At 35.7% G+C, this 22,170-nt stretch overlaps 2 protein-coding genes across 2 annotated transcripts; one reads left to right on the top strand and one right to left on the bottom strand.

Moving 5' to 3' along the window:
* Positions 1-8,009: 8,009 nt before the first annotated feature.
* LOC113752352 (putative late blight resistance protein homolog R1B-17) lies at positions 8,010-10,667 on the bottom strand. The gene has a single exon (XM_027296470.1). It carries the CDS (start codon positions 10,665-10,667, stop codon positions 8,010-8,012), a length of 2,658 nt encoding a protein of 885 aa, XP_027152271.1.
* Positions 10,668-17,321: 6,654 nt separating this feature from the next.
* On the top strand, positions 17,322-20,086 carry LOC113752351. Its single transcript, XM_027296469.1, has 3 exons — positions 17,322-18,510; positions 18,585-19,555; positions 19,760-20,086. The coding sequence occupies exons 1-3, from the start codon at positions 17,322-17,324 to the stop codon at positions 20,084-20,086; spliced, it is 2,487 nt and encodes an 828-aa protein (XP_027152270.1).
* Positions 20,087-22,170: the final 2,084 nt, after the last annotated feature.

Genomic DNA, 22,170 nt, shown 5'->3' with positions numbered 1-22,170 from the left:
TTGTTTAATTGTCTCAAAATAGTGATAACTGGCATGATTGAGTTTGTGTCAGGGGAATACGCGGGCTAACCTAAAATAACCCTGGTAGTGTGTTATTTGGTTAGAATAGGGCTCCTCTAATACGTAAGGCAATTGGGGAATTAAATCTTACGGGCGTACCTAAAATTATTTCTCAATTAGAGCAGTGATTAACGAGCGTACCTTAATCACCGACACAGTAAGGAGGGGTTGACTGTCATCGCTTGTTTGTCAGTTATAACCTATTTATTGATAAATAATTGGAATTGGCTTTGCATCGATGATCAATTAGGTGAACCATTGCTGAAGTTATTTCTTGGTTAGATCCTTAATTATCACCCATTTGATTTTAGTAATTAGTTATTTAATTTTTTAGTAGTTTCTTAGATTTTATTTGAATTTCTTTGATTGTCACCTTCTACACAAAAACACCCCCTTTGTTACTGTGAATTTGAGAAGAAACAGTTACACCCAGTCCCTGTGGATTCGACCCTACTTACCACTATTTACAAAAATTAACTTTAATTGAGCAGATTTTTATTATTGCACAGACTGACAACCTGTCAAGAAAATTAAATAGACGCAAAATGATTGCCTTCTATTCGGTTCTTGCATGACATTCAACATGAAGATGCAGCCACACTATTGGAAAACATTGAACCAAAACAAGAAAATTTTCCATCCAAGTTGTTTGCACGAGAAACAACTATTGGACTGCATCATACTTTGTAACCATAATTTTCCTATTAAATAATCTCATGGACAGAACATTGAAACCCACAATGTTTTCTTGTCAATTTTAATCCTTAAGAATAAGGAAACCAAAAGAAATCCCATGTCTGCCAACTAAAGTTTGATCAAAATGGGACCCACTGAATTCTATGAAACCAAAACAATGAATTAATGTGACTGACATCATAACAATCATGTGAAAAGTCGAAACAGAAGCCGAAACATGAAACATATATTTGTTGGCCATGAATAAGGTCTGAAAAGTCTAGAAACCCACAATACATGATTTATATTAACCTTTTCTTCACAAACACCACATGAATTTAATCTGGATTCATGCGGCCAAAAAACAAAGTTTGAAAATATTAGATCTAGTAGATCTAATACAAATGACACAAGAGTAGACCACTCATAATTTATAATCTTTAAAATAAACTTTCAAAGACTACAAATCATGTATTTCAAACTTAACGATTCAAAATTTGATTTTGGTTGCTCTGATATCACTTGTAGGAATTTTCAGTATTCCAATATCAGATATTTGAATACAACTGTAATATAAATGCGAAAGCGTACCTGAATTCATGTTGACAAACTGGTACTTGAATCTCTAGAGATTTGGAGTGGTTTTCCAGATCAACACGTATTTGCTAATCTCTTGGGAGAGTCCTTTGATTTCTTTTTGGTATCTTTCCTGACGATGGGATATCAGGAAAGAACTATTTTGTGATACTAGAAAATGCGACAATAAGAATATGTGTTATTTGGGAACCATAACCCTATTTATAGATAACTTTTTTGTTATCTTTTGAATTCCTATTTCAACTATCATAAAAATAGAAATTACCTTTAATTTTCTACACATTAAAAACCCACATCCTATTAGATACATTAAAATCCAAATCATAATTGATCATTTTAATTGGATTTAATCTTATTTGATAATTTGCAATACATCATTATTTACGTATAAGTCCAATATTGAATTAAGAATCCAACGAGAAGAACCAAAGTCCAGGTTGCACTATGCAGAGTAGTTGAACATTGAAGTGATTTGCTAGGCTTTGAAGTTTGAAGAAGTCACTTTTCCAGAGGCTTTGAACGCATGTTGACAAAATTTGGTGCCCGGAAAAATTCCACGTACACCAAGTCATAGTCAATTATGGCCAATACTCCATAACTTAATGTTGAAAAATGAACATTGTTTTGAGAAAACGTCAACTTACAGGTTTTTCAGCTTTCATTATTAAACAGTCAGAGAACAGTTCACTCTTTTTTTTTTTTAGTAAATTACTAAAGAAATGTCACAATATTTCTTTCAGATCTCCGAAAGCAATGGGAAACAAAGAATATCTTTTACATACTTGCCCAGTTTAGCAACTTTTGGAGAAATGATAAAAAGAAAGATATCTCTGTACACACTAGAAAAATCTTCCTCTAATGAATTTGACAAACGTTGGGTTTACACGAATAAACAAAAAATAAAGAATCTAAACAATGAGTTTAGAAATCGAATTCAAGCCCTAGACAAGGAATTTCTTTTTCTGGATATACTCGAAGCAAGAACTAGATTGTGTAATGACGATACTAAAAATGAATATTTTCCTAAAATGTATGATCCTTTCTTAAAAGGTGCATATCGCGGAAGAATCAAAACAATACTTTCACCTTCTAAAACTGCGATAGACAATTTAAGAGATACAATTGGTATAAATCGAATTCATAGTATTCTTCTTCCAGATATTAATATTGATTATCAAGAATTTGAACAGAAAGCAAATCTGTTTGATAAAAAACAATTATTAACAGAAATGGGGAATTTTTTACCGTTAGCTGGTGAATTTGATATAGAACAAAAATCGAATTTAAATATGAAAGGTCTTTCTTTATTTTCAGACCAAGACCAAGAAAAAATAGATTTTGAAAAAGAAAGAAAAATTTTCAAATTTCTATTGAATGTTATTCGAACCTATCCTATTGATCAAAAAATTCAAAAAGAATCTGTTGGAATAAAAGAAATTATCAAAAAAGTCCCTCGATGGTCATACAAATTAATCACCGATTTAGAACAACAATCAGGAGAGCATCAAGAAAACGTACCGGTTGATCATCAAATTCGCTCAAGAAAAGCCAAACGTGTAGTGATTTTTACTGATAACAAGGAGAATACCGATCCTAATAAGGATAATGATACTTCGGATGAAAGAAACGAAGTGGCTTTGATACGCTATTCGCAACAGTCGGATTTTCGAAGAGGAATAATTAAAGGTTCTATGCGCGCTCAAAGACGTAAAATTGTTATTTGGGAACTCTTTCAAGCAAATGTGCATTCTCCCCTTTTTTTGGACAGGATAAAAAAATCTCCTCGTTTTTCCTTTGATATATCCGTACTGATTAAACTTCTTTTTAGAAATTGGACAGGGAAGGGGGCCAAATTTGAAATTCTGGAGTATACAGATGAAGAAACAAAAAAGGAAGATAAAAAAGAAAAGGATAAAAAAGAGGAGAACAAAAGAAAGGAACAAGCGTGGATAGAGATAGCAGAAGCCTGGGATACCATTCCTTTTGCACAAGTAATAAGAGGTTCCATGTTAATAAGTCAATCTTTTTTTAGAAAATATATTCGTTTACCTGTATTAATAATAGGCAAAAATATTGTACGTATGATATTATTCCAATTTCCGGAATGGTCTGAGGATCTAGAGGGATGGAATAGAGAAATGCATATTAAATGTACCTATAATGGTGTTCAATTATCGGAAACAGAATTTCCGAACCCATTTTCATCTTGCATATTGTCAAATGGCTCTCATAAAGTTATGGTTTCATGTAAAGTGAAAAATGGATGAAAATGACCTGTAATTAGTGCATTTTATAAACGCGTGTTGTAAAATTAGAATATTCACTTAACTGCTCATAGTTTTTTGAATATATACATGGTTTTTCTATGACGTTATGCAAAGTGATTAGACCCTTATTCTCTTTTGTCCTTAAGTAAGGTAATACTGAAATTTCAACTGATGATATTAGATATATTTATTTCCATTAACTATGCATTTTACATAAAATCACAGGAAATTATGAGCATATTTTAAATTTTTACGGCTCATGAAATACTGTGCAAAACCACAGGGGTTACCAGTGATTTATCCTTTTTTTTTTTTTTGCTTCCATTTTGCAGTTGACTTTACATTACACTTGATGCAAGTTAATCAATAAGAAGGACTTGAGCTTTCTTGTTTACTTTTTTTTTTTTGTTAAATTCTTTAAAGAAAGTGATTGTTGAACACATTGGCGAAGCTATATACATTTGACGGGTACTCCCTCAAATTTTTAAAGTTCTCTTTTATACCTTAAAATTATTATCATTTTAACCTGTTATAGTTTAATAATTTGCACCCCCTCAAATTACAAAACTTGTGTATTGCGCCCCCCCCCCCCCCAAATAAAATAATAAGGGGTACTTACTAAAATTTAAATTAATCAAAATTTCATATATAATAAGAAACAAGTGAAGTAAAATCCAAAAAATAAGAAAAAAGATAATACATGTATAAAAAGTCAAATAATACCATATTAGATTGAGAGTAATATGGAAGGGATAGCCAATTAATTTAATGTATTAAGAGACAAAAGAGATAATTATAGGGAAAGAACAACAAAGAAATGTACACTTAGAACATTTCTTCTTCTTTTTTTTTACTAAATTTGAATTACCTTATACCATTACTCTTTTATTTGGTTGATAGGTTGCATTTTTGTTATTAATTTTATGATTAATTTCCTCTTTTATTTTATTAAATATTGCATTAATTGATAGATTCTACTTATTTTTGGCAATTGGCGTTGGTCGTAGGGATTTGAAGCCAAAAAAAAAAATTAAAGACGTGATTTTCACTAGATTTGCTGTTCGGCATGGGCACGTCAAAGTATTATTCTGCACATCCAAGAAGCTCGAGATTTGGCACGTGATCTCCAGTTGTGAATGAATTGAAGTCACAAGAATCGGATGTTTCACCAAATGGATAGTCTTTTATTTCTACTAGAATACTAGTCTGTCTATCTACAAAGACTTTTCTTTTTCGGATGAGATTGTTAATTTGTTGGGATTTGGATTTCGTTTTTTTAGGAAGAGTAGTTTAGTAAGAATAGAAAACTCGAGGAACAGGAACATCGTGGTCATTCTTTTCTTTGGGTGAAAGCCTGATTAACGCGGGACTTTTTGGCTTTTCCCGTAAGAAGAAATAAGAAACAACGTTCTTCTTCATTCTTTCCCTTTGGACTTCATCTCATATTTGGAGAATGTCCGTAGCAATTAGTTTGACAATTTTGAATGCGATTTCTCCAACAGAGATCAACTAAACTCGTCATTCTAGTCAAGAAATAACAGAGAATGTTGTTCATCTAAAATTATAAAATAGAATTAATTATATTTATTTTTTTTATTTACTGGTATTCGTATATTTCCTTATTTTATTTTTTATGCTTGTTATATTAATTGAATATCCAGGGCCTAAAATTTAAATAAATCTAATAACTTAAAGCCAATTAGAGCAATTAAATCCATAATTATTTAATTATTTTAAAATAGTGATAATTGACATGATTAGATTTGTGTCAGAAGAATATATGAGCTAATTTAAAATAACTCTCATAGCGTCTTGTTTGGTTAGAACAAGACTTCTCTAATTCTTAAGACAACTGGAAAATTGAAATCTAAGGTCGTACCTAAGGTTATTTCTCGATTAGGGTAGTGGTTAACTGTTGTATCTTAATCACCAATACAGTAAGAAAAAGTTAACTGTCATCACTTATTTGACAGTTATAACTTGTTTATCAGTTAATAAATGGAATTATTATTGCATCAATGATCAATTGAATGAACCATTTCCAAAGTTATTTTTTGGTTAGAACTTATCTATTATTATTTCAATTTTTTTATTGTCATTTAGTTTTGTTTATTTATTTTATGTGAGTTATTTAAGTATACTTATTTTTATATAAAAAAATCCCCCATACTCTGAACTCTATAAAAAATGAATTTTTTCCAATTCCTGTAGATTCGACCATACTCACTGCTATATATAAAAATTTGTATTTTATTTGTATTTATTATTGCATAGGCTCGACACCTATCATTGATTGATTTATCAACTCACTCTTGGATGATATGTGATTGTGTAACTTTTTTTGGATTTGTATGCATTGCAATTTAATACTCATTAATTATGCATATAATTTTGTAATACACTAATAGTTTATTCAACTAACTAATAAATGAGTGAAAATCCTAATTCTAATTTTTACTTTTCAAGGAACATATAAAAGAGAATTTCACTAGATAACTTTGGATAGTTTGACAAATTTATTGGCCACACTAGATTTCTTAAGATTAGTCATTTTATGCTAACTATCAATTATTAATACAATAAATTACATAATATATAAGAAATTAGACATTTTTGCATTTTGTAGTTGCTCATACCACTAAGATAATTGTTTTGAACCTTAACAACTCCAGTTACCACCAATATAGTTGATTCTCAATCCAACTATTATATTGACCAATAATAGATAGTTGTTAAATATTTTAACTGGGAAAATTGTCCTTCAAGGGCTTTGAAAACTTCTTCACAAATTGATTTTCAAATATAGAATAACATAACAGTAAAATTTAAAACATCTTGTGTAAAGGCAGATGTTAAGGCATTGGCTTTGGAAAAATTTTTAGTCGAATTAATAAGATCTTGGGGTTTTTCCATGTTTTTTCAAATAAGATCCTGAGTTTGTCAATTTATTGCGAATTGGTTTTGAAAATGAATATCAAATTCTTTATGGTGGTATTTCTCGCTGGATTTTCAGCTTTTATTGATGAACATGTTTATTGTTACACTCTTGACTTGTTTTTTATTTTTCCCCTTGACTCGATTTTTGCACCCTAGGCTTTAAATATTTTGGAACTTTGACCATCCGTACCTCAAACCCAATCTTAACAAATATTTTATGAGTCTAATTCGATTTCAAGGTCTCTCATCAGTACCAAGTCAAGCACGACAGAAGATGTTAAGAGACAATTTCAGTTTTCCCATATATTTCCACCCAAATTAATTTCAAAATCCTGTTTCATATCAACTTCAGTTTTGGTGGCTTTCATTAAAAGAGGAGTTGTTAAGAGACAACATCTACCGTAGAAGTTACTTAAGGAATTCTAAACAAATTAATTAGATCTGCCCGCTCATATCAATTGAGATGGAAATTCAAGTTCTTTATCGACTGAAAATTTTGACAACAAAATCCACTTGAACGGATAGGGATATTAGCCAAGTAATTTTGAGATCTTTGTTCAACTTTTGAGTCCACCTATTTCTCCTCTTTCCTTGAAGGCTTAGATTCTAACTGGCACCTGAGCATGGTAAAGTTTAACTACACAACATCTGGGAAGTTTATCAAGAACCTTTTGCCTTTCCTAATTTCTTCATCATGCGTTCTGTATTTTGCTTCAAATGTCCAGCCAAAGTTCCAACAACAAAAATTACACAAATATACTTCCATCTCTTGCATTTCTTTAACTACTATAGTTATCGTTCAGATAATCAAAATCATAATCTCTTCCTAAATTTTAGGTAAACTAGAGGAGAGGATAGTGATATCTCGCAAGTGTACAATTTGCCTTCTTTGTACATTAGTGGACTTCAATAACATGTAGCTAGCATTCTTTACATTTTTTTCAATGTTATTTGGTTAAAACATCATTGTTTGGCTCTGTCATCAAAGTGGTACTATCTGATCAGTTGACATCTTAGGAGTGATATTGGCTCAAGACAATATTCTAGTTGGAAAAGTACAAAATGTGAAGACTGAATAATATAAAATAATCAGCAATGCAGTGAAATTTTGTCATTATTATTACAATATTTTTGGGGGTAGTAGAAGGAGTGGTTTACAGGATTATAAGTTGCTGATAGAATCATGAGGATATGAAGACATAAGAATTAAGTTGTACTTCAGAAAAAAAGATATAACCAGGATAGATACAAGGGCAAGTATTTGAGTTAAAGCAATTTCTGTATGACAACTCCACAGGCTAAAGTTTAGATAGGATCATAACTGAACTAATAATTGGAAAGCTGAACGGCATATACAATATCACATCTTTTTCAAACACTATAGTAGGACGACCAAATGATGGAAATCAAATAGACACTCAATTCAATTTAAACAAGATACATTATTTTCAAATGATGTACAGGAAAGCTCCTTTATTGCTCTTCAAACTGGGGGTGAATCAAGACTTTCAATCCATCATTTCCCATGTACCTCTGTGAATCTTGAATTTGCCTAGCAGAATCTGCAACTGACTGTGATGAATAATACAACTCAATTGCCTCCAATGTATCGATGCTTCGAAAGCTAGAGGGCATTTCCTGCAAATTTGGACATCCATCTAGCACCAACTGCTGGAGGCAAGGGAAGCTGCTACTTGAGGCACTCCATTGTTGAAGATCAGTGTTTGAAAGTTTCAAGAACTTGAGATGAGAAAAAGCCTCATCCATCACTTCCCAACGTGGTGCATTGAAGAAATTATCCTTTATTTTGAGAACCTCTAAGTTTGGTAGCATCCCAATGATTGACATTTCTTTCCAGTCTACGTAACTACCTACCAGAGTCAGCTTCTTCAAGTTTGGAGGAAACTTACTTGGTTGAGGTAAAAAGAATTTTGCCATTTTTAAAGTCTGATAATCAAATGTTAACGTTTCTAGCATTCTTAATCTGGAAAGATCAGGGAACTGAGCATGTTTCATAGCATCTGATAATGTTAAATGGCATCCTAAGTTTACAAGATTGGGCATTCTTGCCAATACCTCCTGTATAGAACTTGAAGGACGTACCTGAGAGATAGTTTGTAGATTGTACAGCACAAAGGGAGTTGAAGAACTCAAACTTGCACTTTCAAATTCCAGTTCCCCTGAATAATGCAAATGCCTCAACTTTACCATTTGCCAAATATCTTCTGGTAAAGTGACAATTTGTCCCTTTTCTGTGACAAGAATGAGGGTTTCTAGGTTCCAAAGTTTAGACAAGGGTGGTAGCTTTCGAAGGTTATAAATCCTAAGAGCCAAGTAGTTCAAATGAACAAGCTCCAGTATGTTAACAGGAAAGTGGTCCAGGATGATGTATCCTAAATCCAATACTCTGAGAAGTTTATAGACAAGCGAGTTTTTCTGCTGAAGGGAGATATCTATGTGTGTGAATTTGACATCATTTGGAGGTATGTAGTGGAAATCATAAGAATGAAAGCATTTAATATTTTGTGGGCGTGAGCTTACATAAGGTAGTTTTGCTTCAATTTCCCGGACACCTTTATAGCAGTGGTCATACAAGGTAGGACGAGAAGGTGAGAATAGAGAAATTTGTTTATGTCCACAAATTGGTTGCAGGAATAAGTTATCCTTGGCTTTCTTGACACACAAATCTCTCAACAGGTCATGGACTTGACAAGTCTTTATCCCACCATTGGACTTTCTCTTGGAAACTGCAATCAGATTTCTGTCAACAAGATCTGTTAGATATTCCTCTGCCAGCTCTTCCAACCATTTTTCCCCATTCTGTTTTACAAACCCCTCTGCAATCCATGACCACACTATTTTCTTCACAAGAATTTCATAGCCTTGAGGAAATGATCCAAGATAAAGAAAGCACGGTTTCAACCAATTAGGCAGGTGATCATAGCCGAATGCTAAGATGTCCATGAACTGCTCTTTACCACGAGTAGGTGAAGCTATGTCTGTAACTATATGCATCCACCACTCCGGTGATTTTTCTTGCTTTGCAACTCCAGCTAAAACAACAATCGCAAGAGGTAGTCCTCTGCATTTTGCAACCATTTCCTTCCCCAATTCCATCAACTCTTGGGGGCAACTTTCATCAATAAAAACTTTACTTTCAAATAATTCCCAACTTTCGTCCTGGCTTAGAAATTGCAAAACCTGAGGGGAGCTGTTTGGGCTTATTTTCAGAACAACATCCTTCGTCCTACTTGTAATCAGTACTTTACTTCCGTTGCTATCATCTGGAAAATACTTCATGAAGAACAACTTCCAAGACAATGAATCCCAAATACCATCAATGACAATCAAATACCTCTTCCCCTTGAGTAACTTGTGTAGCTTCTCTCCCATTTCGTGAGGATACATTTTATGCAGAGAGTAGTTATCATTTGTGACACAAGTCAACAAGTCATGCAACGCGTTCATTTCCTCATTTAGTTGAGGCCCACGAGTCCATGCACGAACATGGAAGTGATGAAGAACTCGTGAATCGTTATACAATCTTTTTGCAAAAGTAGTCTTGCCAATACCTGCCACGCCAACAAGGGAAATCACTTCCAGTTCCAGTTGCTTCTGTTCCCCGGTAAGCCTATCCAGCACTGCTGTTGCTTCATCATCGAAACCTACCACTTCTTCTCCCAAAACAGGGCTACTACTCTTCAGTCTTGATGAAACCTCCCTGTTTGACATAGAAGCACTAATACCATTATGAACTTCAGGGATCAATCTCCTGTATAAACTAACCTGTGTTGCCCGAAACGAAAGCTCTGAAGAATGCTGGAAAGAAATAGCAATATCTGCCCCAGAAATTCCATTGCTGTTTGCCAGAGCATTGTTGATATAAGAGTCAGTGGCATCTAATATCTTCAAGACCACGTCTCTAATCTGTCTAAGGAAGAAAGACTGGAGTATGTTGAAGTTACTGGGGGAGTCTTTCATCCTTTTTAGACAGGATTTTATGATCTTGAGGTCCTCATACAGAGAAATCACAACTGGACTCACTTCAGAAAGGATAGAATATGAGGTCTTGCTCAGCAGTAATTCAATGTCCTCAAGAAGAAATTCTACAACAATATCTACTTCATCCATCTTGTTTCTAGTAATGGAAGATCTTTTCCTGAAACCTTATGGAGATAGGATGGTAAATTGAGTTCTCAATTGAGCATTCTTGTACTGAATTGTATCCAGAGGATGAATGGTCTGCTTAGCAGTTGAATATTCAAGTGATAAGCTAGACTTTGAAGAAATCTACTTCTAGAAGCTATGAAGTTTTGGTTGACCAACCGTGGTTTGATGGAAAATTCCCACATTGCTAATTAATACTAAATAGTCATTGTTAATTTAATTATGTTGACTGTAACGTTTTGTATTTAAGTTGACTTAGTATTTTGATTCACCAAAAAAAAAAAAAAGATAGGTGCCAAAAGCACTAAACCCTCCTAAGTTTTGGTGTAATTTTCACTTTGCCCCCAAATATTATTTTTGTTGCACATTCCCCCACTGACTAACGGTTTAGCAAAAAAGATATTAGTGACCTCAAAGTAATAATTAGTATAAAAAATACTTCAGAAGAAAATCCCATTTTTGTTCTCGGGAGGACGTCCTTAAAGATAGAATCCAATTACTTAAGAAATTCCCATGCTCTTGAAATATATTGTAGAGTTAAATTAAGATCAATTCATATTGAAGATTAGTTAGTTTTTGGAATTTTATTTTAAACATCTTATCTGATAAGTTGTTGTATCAAGTAATTTGATTTGTACTTTAAAATCAACTTTAATATAATTTTATTTTGTATTTGATTTTTTAGTTTGATAAAATTTTATTTTTTGTAGCCATTATCTTTGTAGCATAGTTTCTATATAAATTCTCAACAATTTCAATGACATTAAATAAAATTCTTATTATTTGCAAAAAGTAAAATCCTTTTTTAACAATATCAATGACATGGGAACACCATGAATAATAGCACCCTTTTTAAAAAATTTTCAATTAATGTACCAAAAAATTATAACATAATCACCAAAAAAAACAATACCATGAATGCCAAGCACTATTGAATTGAATATTGAGCTCATTTCAAACTACCAAGCAATAGCAATAGCAATCGTTGAAACTACCTAGCATTTGAAATTACTAGCAATAGTAAGCCAATGCAGACGAGCAGCAGCAGTACTGCTGAACTGGGGACGCCAATTTTGTTATTGTCATAAGAGCATAAGTTCAACCACAAATGTAAGCTCGAGAATTAAATAATTTAGACAAACCAATATCCAATTACAATAATAAAAGTTCTAGGCAAATAGTTAGTTAAAGGGAATTTAAAAAATGAGAAAAAAGAATGAGAGACAATTTTTTTCAATTAATAAAGTAAAAAAAGTCAATAATAGCATAGAGGAATAAATAAGTGGATAAATTTGGATATGGCCCTCTAAAGTGCATCAAAGTGTTCGATTGAGCCCTTGAAAGTGATTACTTTTTTTTTCCGAAACGATATTTGATTATATTACTTTCAAAAGATATACAAGTGCGAGCAAAGGCTCGAATTGACTTTACAACCAGTGTGTTTAACACTGAGGAAACACCAATTCCTCATCAATTGTGATGCCTAAGGCATATATGCTGATACTAGAGCTTAGATAATTTTTATCACTATTAGTTAGACAAAAGGAGCACATATGAAACAACCCTTTCAAAAGTACAATGTCTTCCACCAGCGTAGCTATTCTGCTGTCACTTGCCTTCTAAGTTCGAATATGATTGAGGAGTTGCATATTCTTCACTTGGAATTGTACTTTCCTTTGGTGCAATGTAATTGCTTTGCATATAGCCAGCTTTAATGCTACTGCGTCGTCCAGAAGCTGTACCCCTGAGCTTCTTTCCCTTAGCGCCCATCCTATCATTGGTTCTTGGTTCCTTTCAGCTGAAGTGATTCCAATGCCTAAGATAGGTTTGTCTGTCTGTCTTGTTGCGGCAACTCTCATTTCCACAGTTCCCTCTTCCGGCTCTAATTGCTGGTCTTCATTGTTGTGAGTTGATGTTTCTCCTGTGCTCATCCTAGCCTCCTTCTTTGCTACTTCATCGAATTCTATCCATTCCTCCTGTGCTTTCTTTATAATCTTCCAGGGCTGATGAACTTTCCCCTTAAATTCCATGTCATTTCTAGCCTTCCAAATCTGCCAAAGAATGTTGACAGTTAAGGCCAAATGTTGCGATCCTGCTGTCCTATGCCTTGCCTCGATGACGGAGATCCACCATCTTTTGAAACAGCCATGATGCTCTTGCATACCGTCCCACTGGATTGGGGCAATCTGCCAGATATGTTTGGTTTGTCTGCAATTCAGTAGCAAATGCTCTACCGTCTCTACTTCTTCCCCACACCTTCTGCAAATGGGGTCACCTGCTTTGGTTCTGCCATTGATTAGCTCCCTCACAGGCAGTGCGTTATTCAAACATTTCCATAGAAATATCTTCAGCTTGTGTTTGAGATTGAGTCGCCACATTACTTTCCACATCTTGTGAGATTGTTTGTCCCAGCTTGTAGATACCTCCCTCTGACTTTCTTCTTGTGACCATTCTTTATTGGATACCAACACCTTGTACCCAGAGCTGACTGAGTACCTTCCATCTTCACCGTGTATCCAGAAGTAGCTATCCTCTCTTCCTGCGAGGCTTATTGGAATGCTCAGGATTCGTTCTGCGTCCTCCTTATTAAAATACTGGAATACCAAGTTTCTGTTCCATTTCTTCTGGATTATCAAGTCTTCCACCTTATGCAGTCTGCAATCCCATTGCTTCAAAGTTGTCACTCTTCCATTGGTAGCATCTGGGATCCATCTGTCTTCCCATATATGTGTGCTCCTCCCGTTGCCTACTCTCTTTCTAACCCCTTGTTCCACTACTTTCCTTGCTGCCATTAGGTCCCTCCATATCCAAGATGCATTGTTTGGAATTTTGCACTCAAATATGGAGCTCCTGGGGAAATATTTGGCCTTCATAACTTTACTGACTAGGAGATTTGGATTTGTAAGGATCCTCCACACCTGTTTACCTAGCAAAGTCGTGTTAAAAGCTTCCAACTCCTTGAAACCCAACCCCCCCATTTCCTTATGCTGAATTAGTTTCTTCCAGGAGCACCAATGGACCTTGTTCTTACCATTTACTTCCCCCCACCAGTAGTTAGACATGAGAGAGCTGATGTCTTTACACAGTCATTTCGGTATTTTGAAGCACGACATGGTGTATGTGGGCATAGCCATGGATACCGACTTGAGCATTGTCTCTTTTCCAGCTGCACTTAGAAGTCTATTCTTCCACTTGAGGATCCTATGCTGTATGTTTGTTCGTACAAAACCAAAAATCTGTTCCTTTGTTCTAGTAACCACCATTGGCAGCCCCAGGTACTTGCCTTGGTTTACCTGTTGCATGTTTCCCATAATTTGGCAGATCTGATGCTTCTTATGTGGACATATATTTTTGCTGAAGAATATGGAGGACTTGTCAAGGTTTATCAATTGACCTAAGCCAGTAGCATACACTTGCAGCACCCTCATCAGTTCTGTTGCTTGCTGCTCGTTTGCTTTGCAGAAGATTAGGGAATCATCTGCAAAGAACAAATGAGTAAGACTTGGTCCCTGTCTGCAAATTCTCATCCCTGATATCCTCTTGTTCCCTGCTGCCTGTCTGAGAAGGCTTGAGAACCCTTCTGAACAAAGGAGAAAAAGATAGGGGGATAGGGGATCCCCTTGTCTGATGCCTCTTCCTGGGATAACATATTCTTTAACTTCCCCATTTATAGAAAAAGAGTAGGTTACTGTCCTTAGACATTCCATGATCCAGTTTCTCCATTTGTAGTGGAATCCCATTTTGGCCATCATTGCATCCAAGAAGCTCCATTCTACTCTGTCATAAGCTTTGGACATGTCCAGCTTCACAGCCATGAACCCATCCTTACCTTGCCTTTTATTTTTGAGATAGTGCAAATATTCATGAGAAAGCATAATGTTGTCCAAAATTTGCCTACCAGGGATGAAGGCTGATTGGTTTTTGCAGATGCAGCAATGCAAGACATTTTTAAGCCTATTTGCTAAGATTTTAGCAATGATTTTATACACGGTGTTACAAAGGCTTATGGGTCTATATTGATTCAGAGAAGTGGGATTCAGCACTTTAGGTATGAGAGTGATCACCGTATGATTGACATTTTTTAAAAGATGACCATTGTGGAAAAAAGTTTGGACCGCATTTACTACATCCTTTTTGATGATGTCCCAGAATTTTTGGAAAAAGATTGGCGACATACCATCAGTCCCAGGGGCCTTTTCAGGATTCATAGAGAAAAGAGCAATTTTAATCTCCTCTTCCTCCACAGGTTTAATGAGATTTTCATTCATTTCCACTGTGATAGTGTTTGATATACCCTCAAGTACCTCAGATAAGTCCCCCTCTCCACTGCTGGTCAGGAGTTTCCTATAATAGTCGGCAACCTCAGAGCTGAGCTCGTCCTCACCCTCAGTCCATGATCCATCTTCTCTTTGCAACTTATTCATCCTATTTCTCCTCCTCCTTCCTTTGACAGTTGCATGGAAGAAATTTGTGTTCTTGTCACCCTCTCTGAGCCACTGTATCCTTGATTTCTGTGACCAATACACTTCCTCTTCCCTATAGGCTTCCTTTAGTTTCCCCTGTAGCATGGGTATGCTGCCTTTCCTGGCACTGTTATCCCTTTCCTTTAGCTCACTCATTTGCCTCTTAATCTGATCTATCTTCCCTCTTGAGTTTGCTTGGAAGGAATTTTTCCATTTCAGTAGAGCCACTCTGCAGTTCCTGATTTTTTTTGTCAGTTGGAACATTCTTGATCCTTCAGTTTGCAATTCCCATGCAGTCCTGATCACCTCTCCAATGTCCTCTCTTTTTAGCCATCTCTTTTCAAAATAGAATCTCTTATTCCTCCTACCTGGCCTTGGACGTGTGTCTATCATGATCATGCTGTGATCTGAAGCGTAGGTCTCTGTTAATGCGCAAATTAGGCAGTTTATTTGTTAATATTTTCCCCTTTATTTTGACCAAATGTTGTGATAATTTGCTAGATTCTACTTATAATTGAATTTTTGTGTGATTTCTAGGAACTTCAAGTTAATTGAGGCAGAAAAGGAGAAATCGAAGCCTAATTGAGGAAATTCCATTAAGAAAATCTTGATACAAGTTTCTTAGTTGATACTAGAAAGCACGCATCCCATTTGATAGGGAATGAAGCAGAAAACTACCAAAAAGGAGGGACTTTATGGAGAATATGGAGACTTCTAAGGGTTTCAAACCTTGGGCCCTTGAATTGGTGGGGGACCACAAAGCTAGTGAAAGATATTTGGTCATTTGGGCTCTTCAAAGAAAGCAACGTAGAGAGACTTGGAAGAAGAAGTAATTTTGGAGACTTTGTCCACATGTGTGGGGACCACCGGAGATAGCTTTTAGTCATCTTACTTTTGGCTTTTTAAGGAGAGGACGTACAGAAGCAAGAGGACACCTCTAGTTTAGCTTTTTAGTTTAGTTCTAGTTTCCTTTCTCTTGACTGGCCTCTGACACACGCCAGGTGTTCGACAATATTCCCCAACGGGAAAAACATCTTTTATTCCTTGCTTTCTAGTAAAAACGTAATGCCTTTGCAATCCATTACTTCGTGTGGTGATTTAATCATGAGGCGTGGCTAAGTTTATCTAGTCAGAGGTTAAATCGAAGCTTTGGTTCGACAAAACTGTGAGATCGAATTCATTTGCCTACGTTCTTTAATTTGCAAGTATTTATATATTTCCTGTTCACTTATGCATATGATTATTTCTTGCAATTAAATACTTGATCACTGTTTAATTGTGTGAGTAATTAACAGCCATCTAAGAGTGCTCAATCCGTAATTGTTGGGTAATTTTAGTGCATGTGGCAAGTGACATGATTCAATTGTAGTAGAAACTTTTGAGTTGTTGTTGTGGAAATATATGATATAGCCTAAATAAACCGAGCATGTGTGTTTGTTGGTTATAATTGGTGGCCAGTCTAATGATTAATGCTGTCAATAGGTTAAATCCTAAGAGCGTGTTTAGGACTGCTTAATTGGTTAGGGCAATAACTACAGAGCTTGTTGTGGTTATCGAATCAGGAAGGTTAGGCAGGTTGTCAGAGCTTGTTGACAACCATAACCAGTTTATTTGTAAATGAAAGATTTTATCTCTGCATCTGTGATCAGTGATTCGAACCATTAGTGGAGATTATACCTTTGACTAGAGATTTTCCTTCCGTTAATTTACTTTATATTTATTGTTATTTATTTTATCTGCGATTGTCTTATTTTTAATTTGAGCAATTAAATTAGACAGTTCCATATCAATTCCCCCCATTTTTATTTAATGTTACATTCATTCAAAATAAATTCCCAAGTCCCTGTGGATTCGACCCTGCTCACTGCTATATTCGAATTTTGTCTTTCACGTAATTAATATACTTTGGTATATCGGATCAAGCAAACTCTGGCACCAGGGTGAAGCTAGTAACCCATTGCACAGCCTAAGTCCCTGCTCCAGTACCATAGTGGACTTAATTCGTGACTTAAGAGTAGGAATTTTATTTTTGCTGGTTTGACACCCACCAAATTTTGGCGCCGTTGCCGGGGACTTGGTGTCAAAATAAATTTATTTTCTTTGAATTTTATTTTCTTTGTTTATTTTTTATTTTTATTTTTATTGTTACTGGTTTATGCCTAGATCTTCTCGTACAGGTGAACTGCAATATAATCCTGAGATAGAGAAGACTGCTCGTGCATTGAGAAAAGCAACAAGAGAACGAGCAGAGGCATCCTCCTCATCTACTGGACATAATTCAGTAGTAGATTTTGTGGATTCATTTAGTGAGACGGAAGAGATAGATAGCACCATGGCTAATGAACGGACATTGAAAAAATTGGCTGCACCAGATTTAAATCAACAGCCTCTATGCATTACTTATCCTACATTAGAGGTTGCATTTGAGTTAAAATCTGGACTAATCCATTTACTTCCTTCTTTTCATGGCTTACCAGGTGAAGATCCCCACAAGCATCTCAAAGAATTCCATGTGGTTTGCTCGACAATGAAACCTCAGGGAGTCACAGAGGAGCAAATTAAATTAAGAGCCTTTCCATTTTCCTTAGCCGATAAAGCTAAGGATTGGCTCTATTATCTGCCCTCTGGGTCAATATCCACATGGACAGACATGAAGAAGCATTTCCTAGAAAAATTCTTTCCTGCATCCCGAGCTGCAAGCATTAGGAAAGACATCTGTGGAATTCGACAATTCAATGGAGAGACTCTACATGAATATTGGGAAAGATTCAAGCAACTATGTGCTAGTTGTCCTCATCATCAAATTCCTGACCAACTTCTCATCCAGTATTTTTATGAGGGTCTGTCCCAAACTGACAGAAGAATTATTGATGCTGCCAGTGGGGGCTCCTTAGTGAATAAAACACCCACGGAGGCAAGAAGTTTGATATCGAGTATGGCTGCAAATGCTCAACAATTTGGAGACAGGCAGGATAACACAACTCGTAGAGTCAATGAGGTAAGTAATTCTTCAATAGAGCAAAGATTAGATTGTCTAATTTCTTTGGTTGAAAAGTTAGCTATAGGACAAATGCAGCAATTGAAAACATGTGGAATCTGCTATGGTTCGAGTCATCCAACAGATATGTGCCCCACACTCCAAGATGATTCGACTGAGCAGGCTAATGCAGTTGGATTTCCAGGACCACCTCAGAGGCGGTATGATCCCTATGCAAACACCTATAATCCAAGATGGAGGGATCATCCTAATTTTAATTATGCAGCAAGGCCACCAGGATTTCCACAACAGTCACAATATCAACCTAGACCTCAACTTTCACAGCAACAATCTGCTCCTAAATCAGGTATGTCACTTGAGGATATGTGAAATCTTTGGCTACTAACACTCAACAATTTCAACAGGAGACGAAAACTAGCATTCATAATTTGGAGAATCAAATGAGCCAGTTAGCTTCCACAGTCAATAGATTGGAGTCCCAATTATCTGGAAAGCTACCTTCGCAGACAATTGTCAACCCCAAGCAAAATGCTAGTGCCATCACATTAAGAAGTGGCAAAGAGTTGCCTGAGCCGAGCAAGAGAATTTCTGAACAAGCAATCGAGGAAGAGCTCGAAAAAGATGGGAATGTGTCTCAACCTAGGGCCTTAGAACAACCAGATTTTGGAGAAAAATCAACACAAGTGGTTACACCTCCGCCTCCATTTCCTAGTCGACTGGCAAAGTCCAAAAAGCAAGAACAAGAACAGGAGATTTTGGACACTTTTCGAAAAGTTGAGGTAAATATCCCTCTTTTAGATGCAATTAAACAAATTCCTAGATATGCTAAATTTTTGAAGGAGTTATGCACTGGTAAGAAAAAGTTGAAAGGAAATGAGAAAGTGCATATGGGAGAAAATGTCTCGGCAGTTCTGCAGAAAAAATTGCCTCCTAAATGCAAGGATCCGGGTATGTTTACTGTCCCTTGCAAAATAGGCAATATTAAAATTGAAAAAGCTATGTTGGATTTGGGTGCTTCGATAAATGTTATGCCTCGTTCTATTTATAATTTGATGAACGTTGGGCCTTTAAAAGAGACGGGCGTCATAATTCAACTTGCTGATCGATCAAATGCCTATCCTGATGGAGTTTTGGAGGATATTTTAGTGCAAATTGATAATTTGATTTTTCCTGCAGATTTTTATGTGCTTGATATGGAGGATGATAATTCTAATTCATCTCCAATGCTGTTAGGGAGACCATTTTTGAAAACTGCTAGAACAAAAATTGATGTTTTCACTGGCACATTGACTATGGAATTTGATGGTGATGTTATTAAATTTAGTATTTATGATGCCATGAAATATCCTGGTGAATCTCATTCAATTTTTGTTATAGATGTAATTGATTCTTTGGCGCAGCAAAATTTTGAATTTAATAATGACGATGCGTTGAAGGTTGCTATTTCTACTGGTCTCTGTCAGGAAAATTTGCAAAAAATAAAAGGGAAGTTTGTTTTTCCTTTTGAATTGCAGGAAGTTATTTTTGAATTGAATTCTCTTTGTCCAGAATTTTCCAATGTGTCTTACTTGGAATTACCTTTGTCTCATTCACAGCTTTTGCCATCTATTGTGCAAGCCCCGAAGGTGGAATTAAAGCAGTTACCGGATAATTTAAAGTATGCATTCTTGGGAGATGGAGATACACTCCCAGTAATAATTTCCAGTAAATTGACTGCTTTAGAGGAAGAAAAATTAATTCGGGTGTTAAAGGACCACAAGGAGGCAATAGGATGGACAGTGGCTGACATAAAAGGATTAAGTCCAGCCACTTGCATGCACCGCATCTTGTTAGAAGATGGTGCTAAGCCTTCGAGAGAGGCTCAAAGGATTGAACCCACCAATGATGGAGGTAGTGAAGAAAGAAGTTTTAAAACTTCTTGACACAGGTATAATCTATCCTATTTCGGATAGTAAGTGGGTAAGTCCTGTTCAAGTAGTTCCTAAAAAGACAGGAATTACTGTTATTGAAAATCCTAAAGGTGAGTTAGTGCCCACTCGAGTTCAAAATGGATGGAGAGTTTGTACCGATTTTAGAAAATTAAATGCATTAACTCGTAAAGATCATTTTCCATTGCCTTTTATTGATCAGATATTGGAAAGGTTGGCAGGAAAATCTCATTATTGCTGTCTTGATGGTTTTTCAGGTTTTCTACAAATTCCAGTGGCGCCTGAAGATCAAGAGAAAACCACATTTACTTGCCCTTTTGGTACATTTGCCTATAGACGAATGCCTTTTGGTCTTTGTAATGCGCCTGCTACATTCCAAAGGTGTATGGTTAGTATATTTTCTGATTATGTGGAGAATATCATAGAAGTGTTTATGGATGATTTTACTGTCTATGGTAATTCTTTTGATGAATGTTTAACTAACCTCACAAAAATTCTTAAAAGGTGCATTGAGACTAATCTTATCTTAAATTATGAGAAATGCCATTTTATGGTAGACCAAGGCATAATTTTAGGCCATGTGGTATCTGCAAAAGGAATTGAGGTAGATAAGGCTAAGGTAGAAATTATCAAATGTTTACCTTACCCTGCAAGTGTGCGGGAAGTTCGCTCTTTTCTTGGCCATGCAAGTTTTTATAGGCGTTTCATCAAAGATTTTTCAAAGATATCCCATCCTCTATGCAAATTATTTCAAAAGGATGTGGTATTTCATTTTGATGATAATTGCAAGAGTGCATTTGACACGCTCAAGGGATCATTGACTTCAGCACCAGTGGTTCGACCACCAAACTGGAGTCTTCCTTTCGAGATAATGTGTGATGCCAGCAATTTTGCTGTTGGTGCAGTACTTGGCCAGAAAGAGGGCAGAGCTTCTTATGTCATTTATTATGCCTCAAGGACCTTGGATGGTGCCCAGTGCAATTATTCGACTACGGAAAAGGAGCTTTTAGCTATTGTTTTTGCTTTAGAAAAATTCCGTTCTTATTTACTTGGCACTAAAGTCATTATTTATTCTGACCATGCAGCTTTGAAATATTTGCTCAACAAGAAAGAGGCCAAACCACGACTTATAAGGTGGATTCTCCTACTCCAAGAATTTAATCTGGAAATTAAAGACAAAAGGGGTGCTGAAAATATGGTTGCTGATCACCTCAGTCGTTTGATCAATAGTGAAGGACCTGCTCCCTTGAAGGATAATTTTCCAGATGAGCATCTTTTTGTAGTTCAAAAGACAACTCCCTGGTATGCTGATTTAGTGAATTATCTTGTTACTAGAATGCTACCTAATGATTTGTCTAGAGCTCAAAAGGAAAAAATTAAAAGTGATGTTAAATATTATGTGTGGGATGAACCATACTTGTGGAAATATTGTTCTGACCAAATTATTCGCAGGTGTGTGTCTGAAGAAGAGGTTCCATCAATTTTATCTTTTTGTCACTCATATGCGTGTGGTGGACATTTTGGCCCTAAGCGAACTGCAAGAAAGGTTTTAGAGTGTGGTTTATTTTGGCCAACTTTGTTTAGTGATGCATACTTATTTTGTAAATCATGTGCAAATTGTCAAAAGACAGGTAATTTAAGCCATAGAGATCAAATGCCTCTTACTCCTATACTGGTTTGTGAAATTTTCGATATATGGGGTATAGATTTTATGGGTCCATTTCCTTCCTCTTTTGGTAATATGTATATATTACTTGCAGTTGATTATGTCTCAAAGTGGATAGAGGCTAAGGCAACTAGGACTGACAATGCTAAGGTTGTAGTTGATTTTATTAAATCTCATATTTTTGTCAGGTATGGCACGCCAAGAGCAATTATCAGTGACCGAGGGACACACTTCTGCAATCGAGTAATGGAAGCATTAATGAAGAAATATGGCGTCACTCACCGGGTTTCTACGTCCTATCATCCGCAGACTAGTGGTCAAGCAGAAATCTCCAATAAAGAAATCAAGTCGATACTTGAAAAGACGGTGAATCCCAATAGAAAGGATTGGAGTTTACGCTTAGATGATGCAC

This window comes from Coffea eugenioides, chromosome 11 (assembly GCF_003713205.1).
Source record: "Coffea eugenioides isolate CCC68of chromosome 11, Ceug_1.0, whole genome shotgun sequence".
NCBI lineage: Eukaryota > Viridiplantae > Streptophyta > Magnoliopsida > Gentianales > Rubiaceae > Coffea > Coffea eugenioides.
This window is presented reverse-complemented; position numbering and strand designations above follow the sequence as displayed.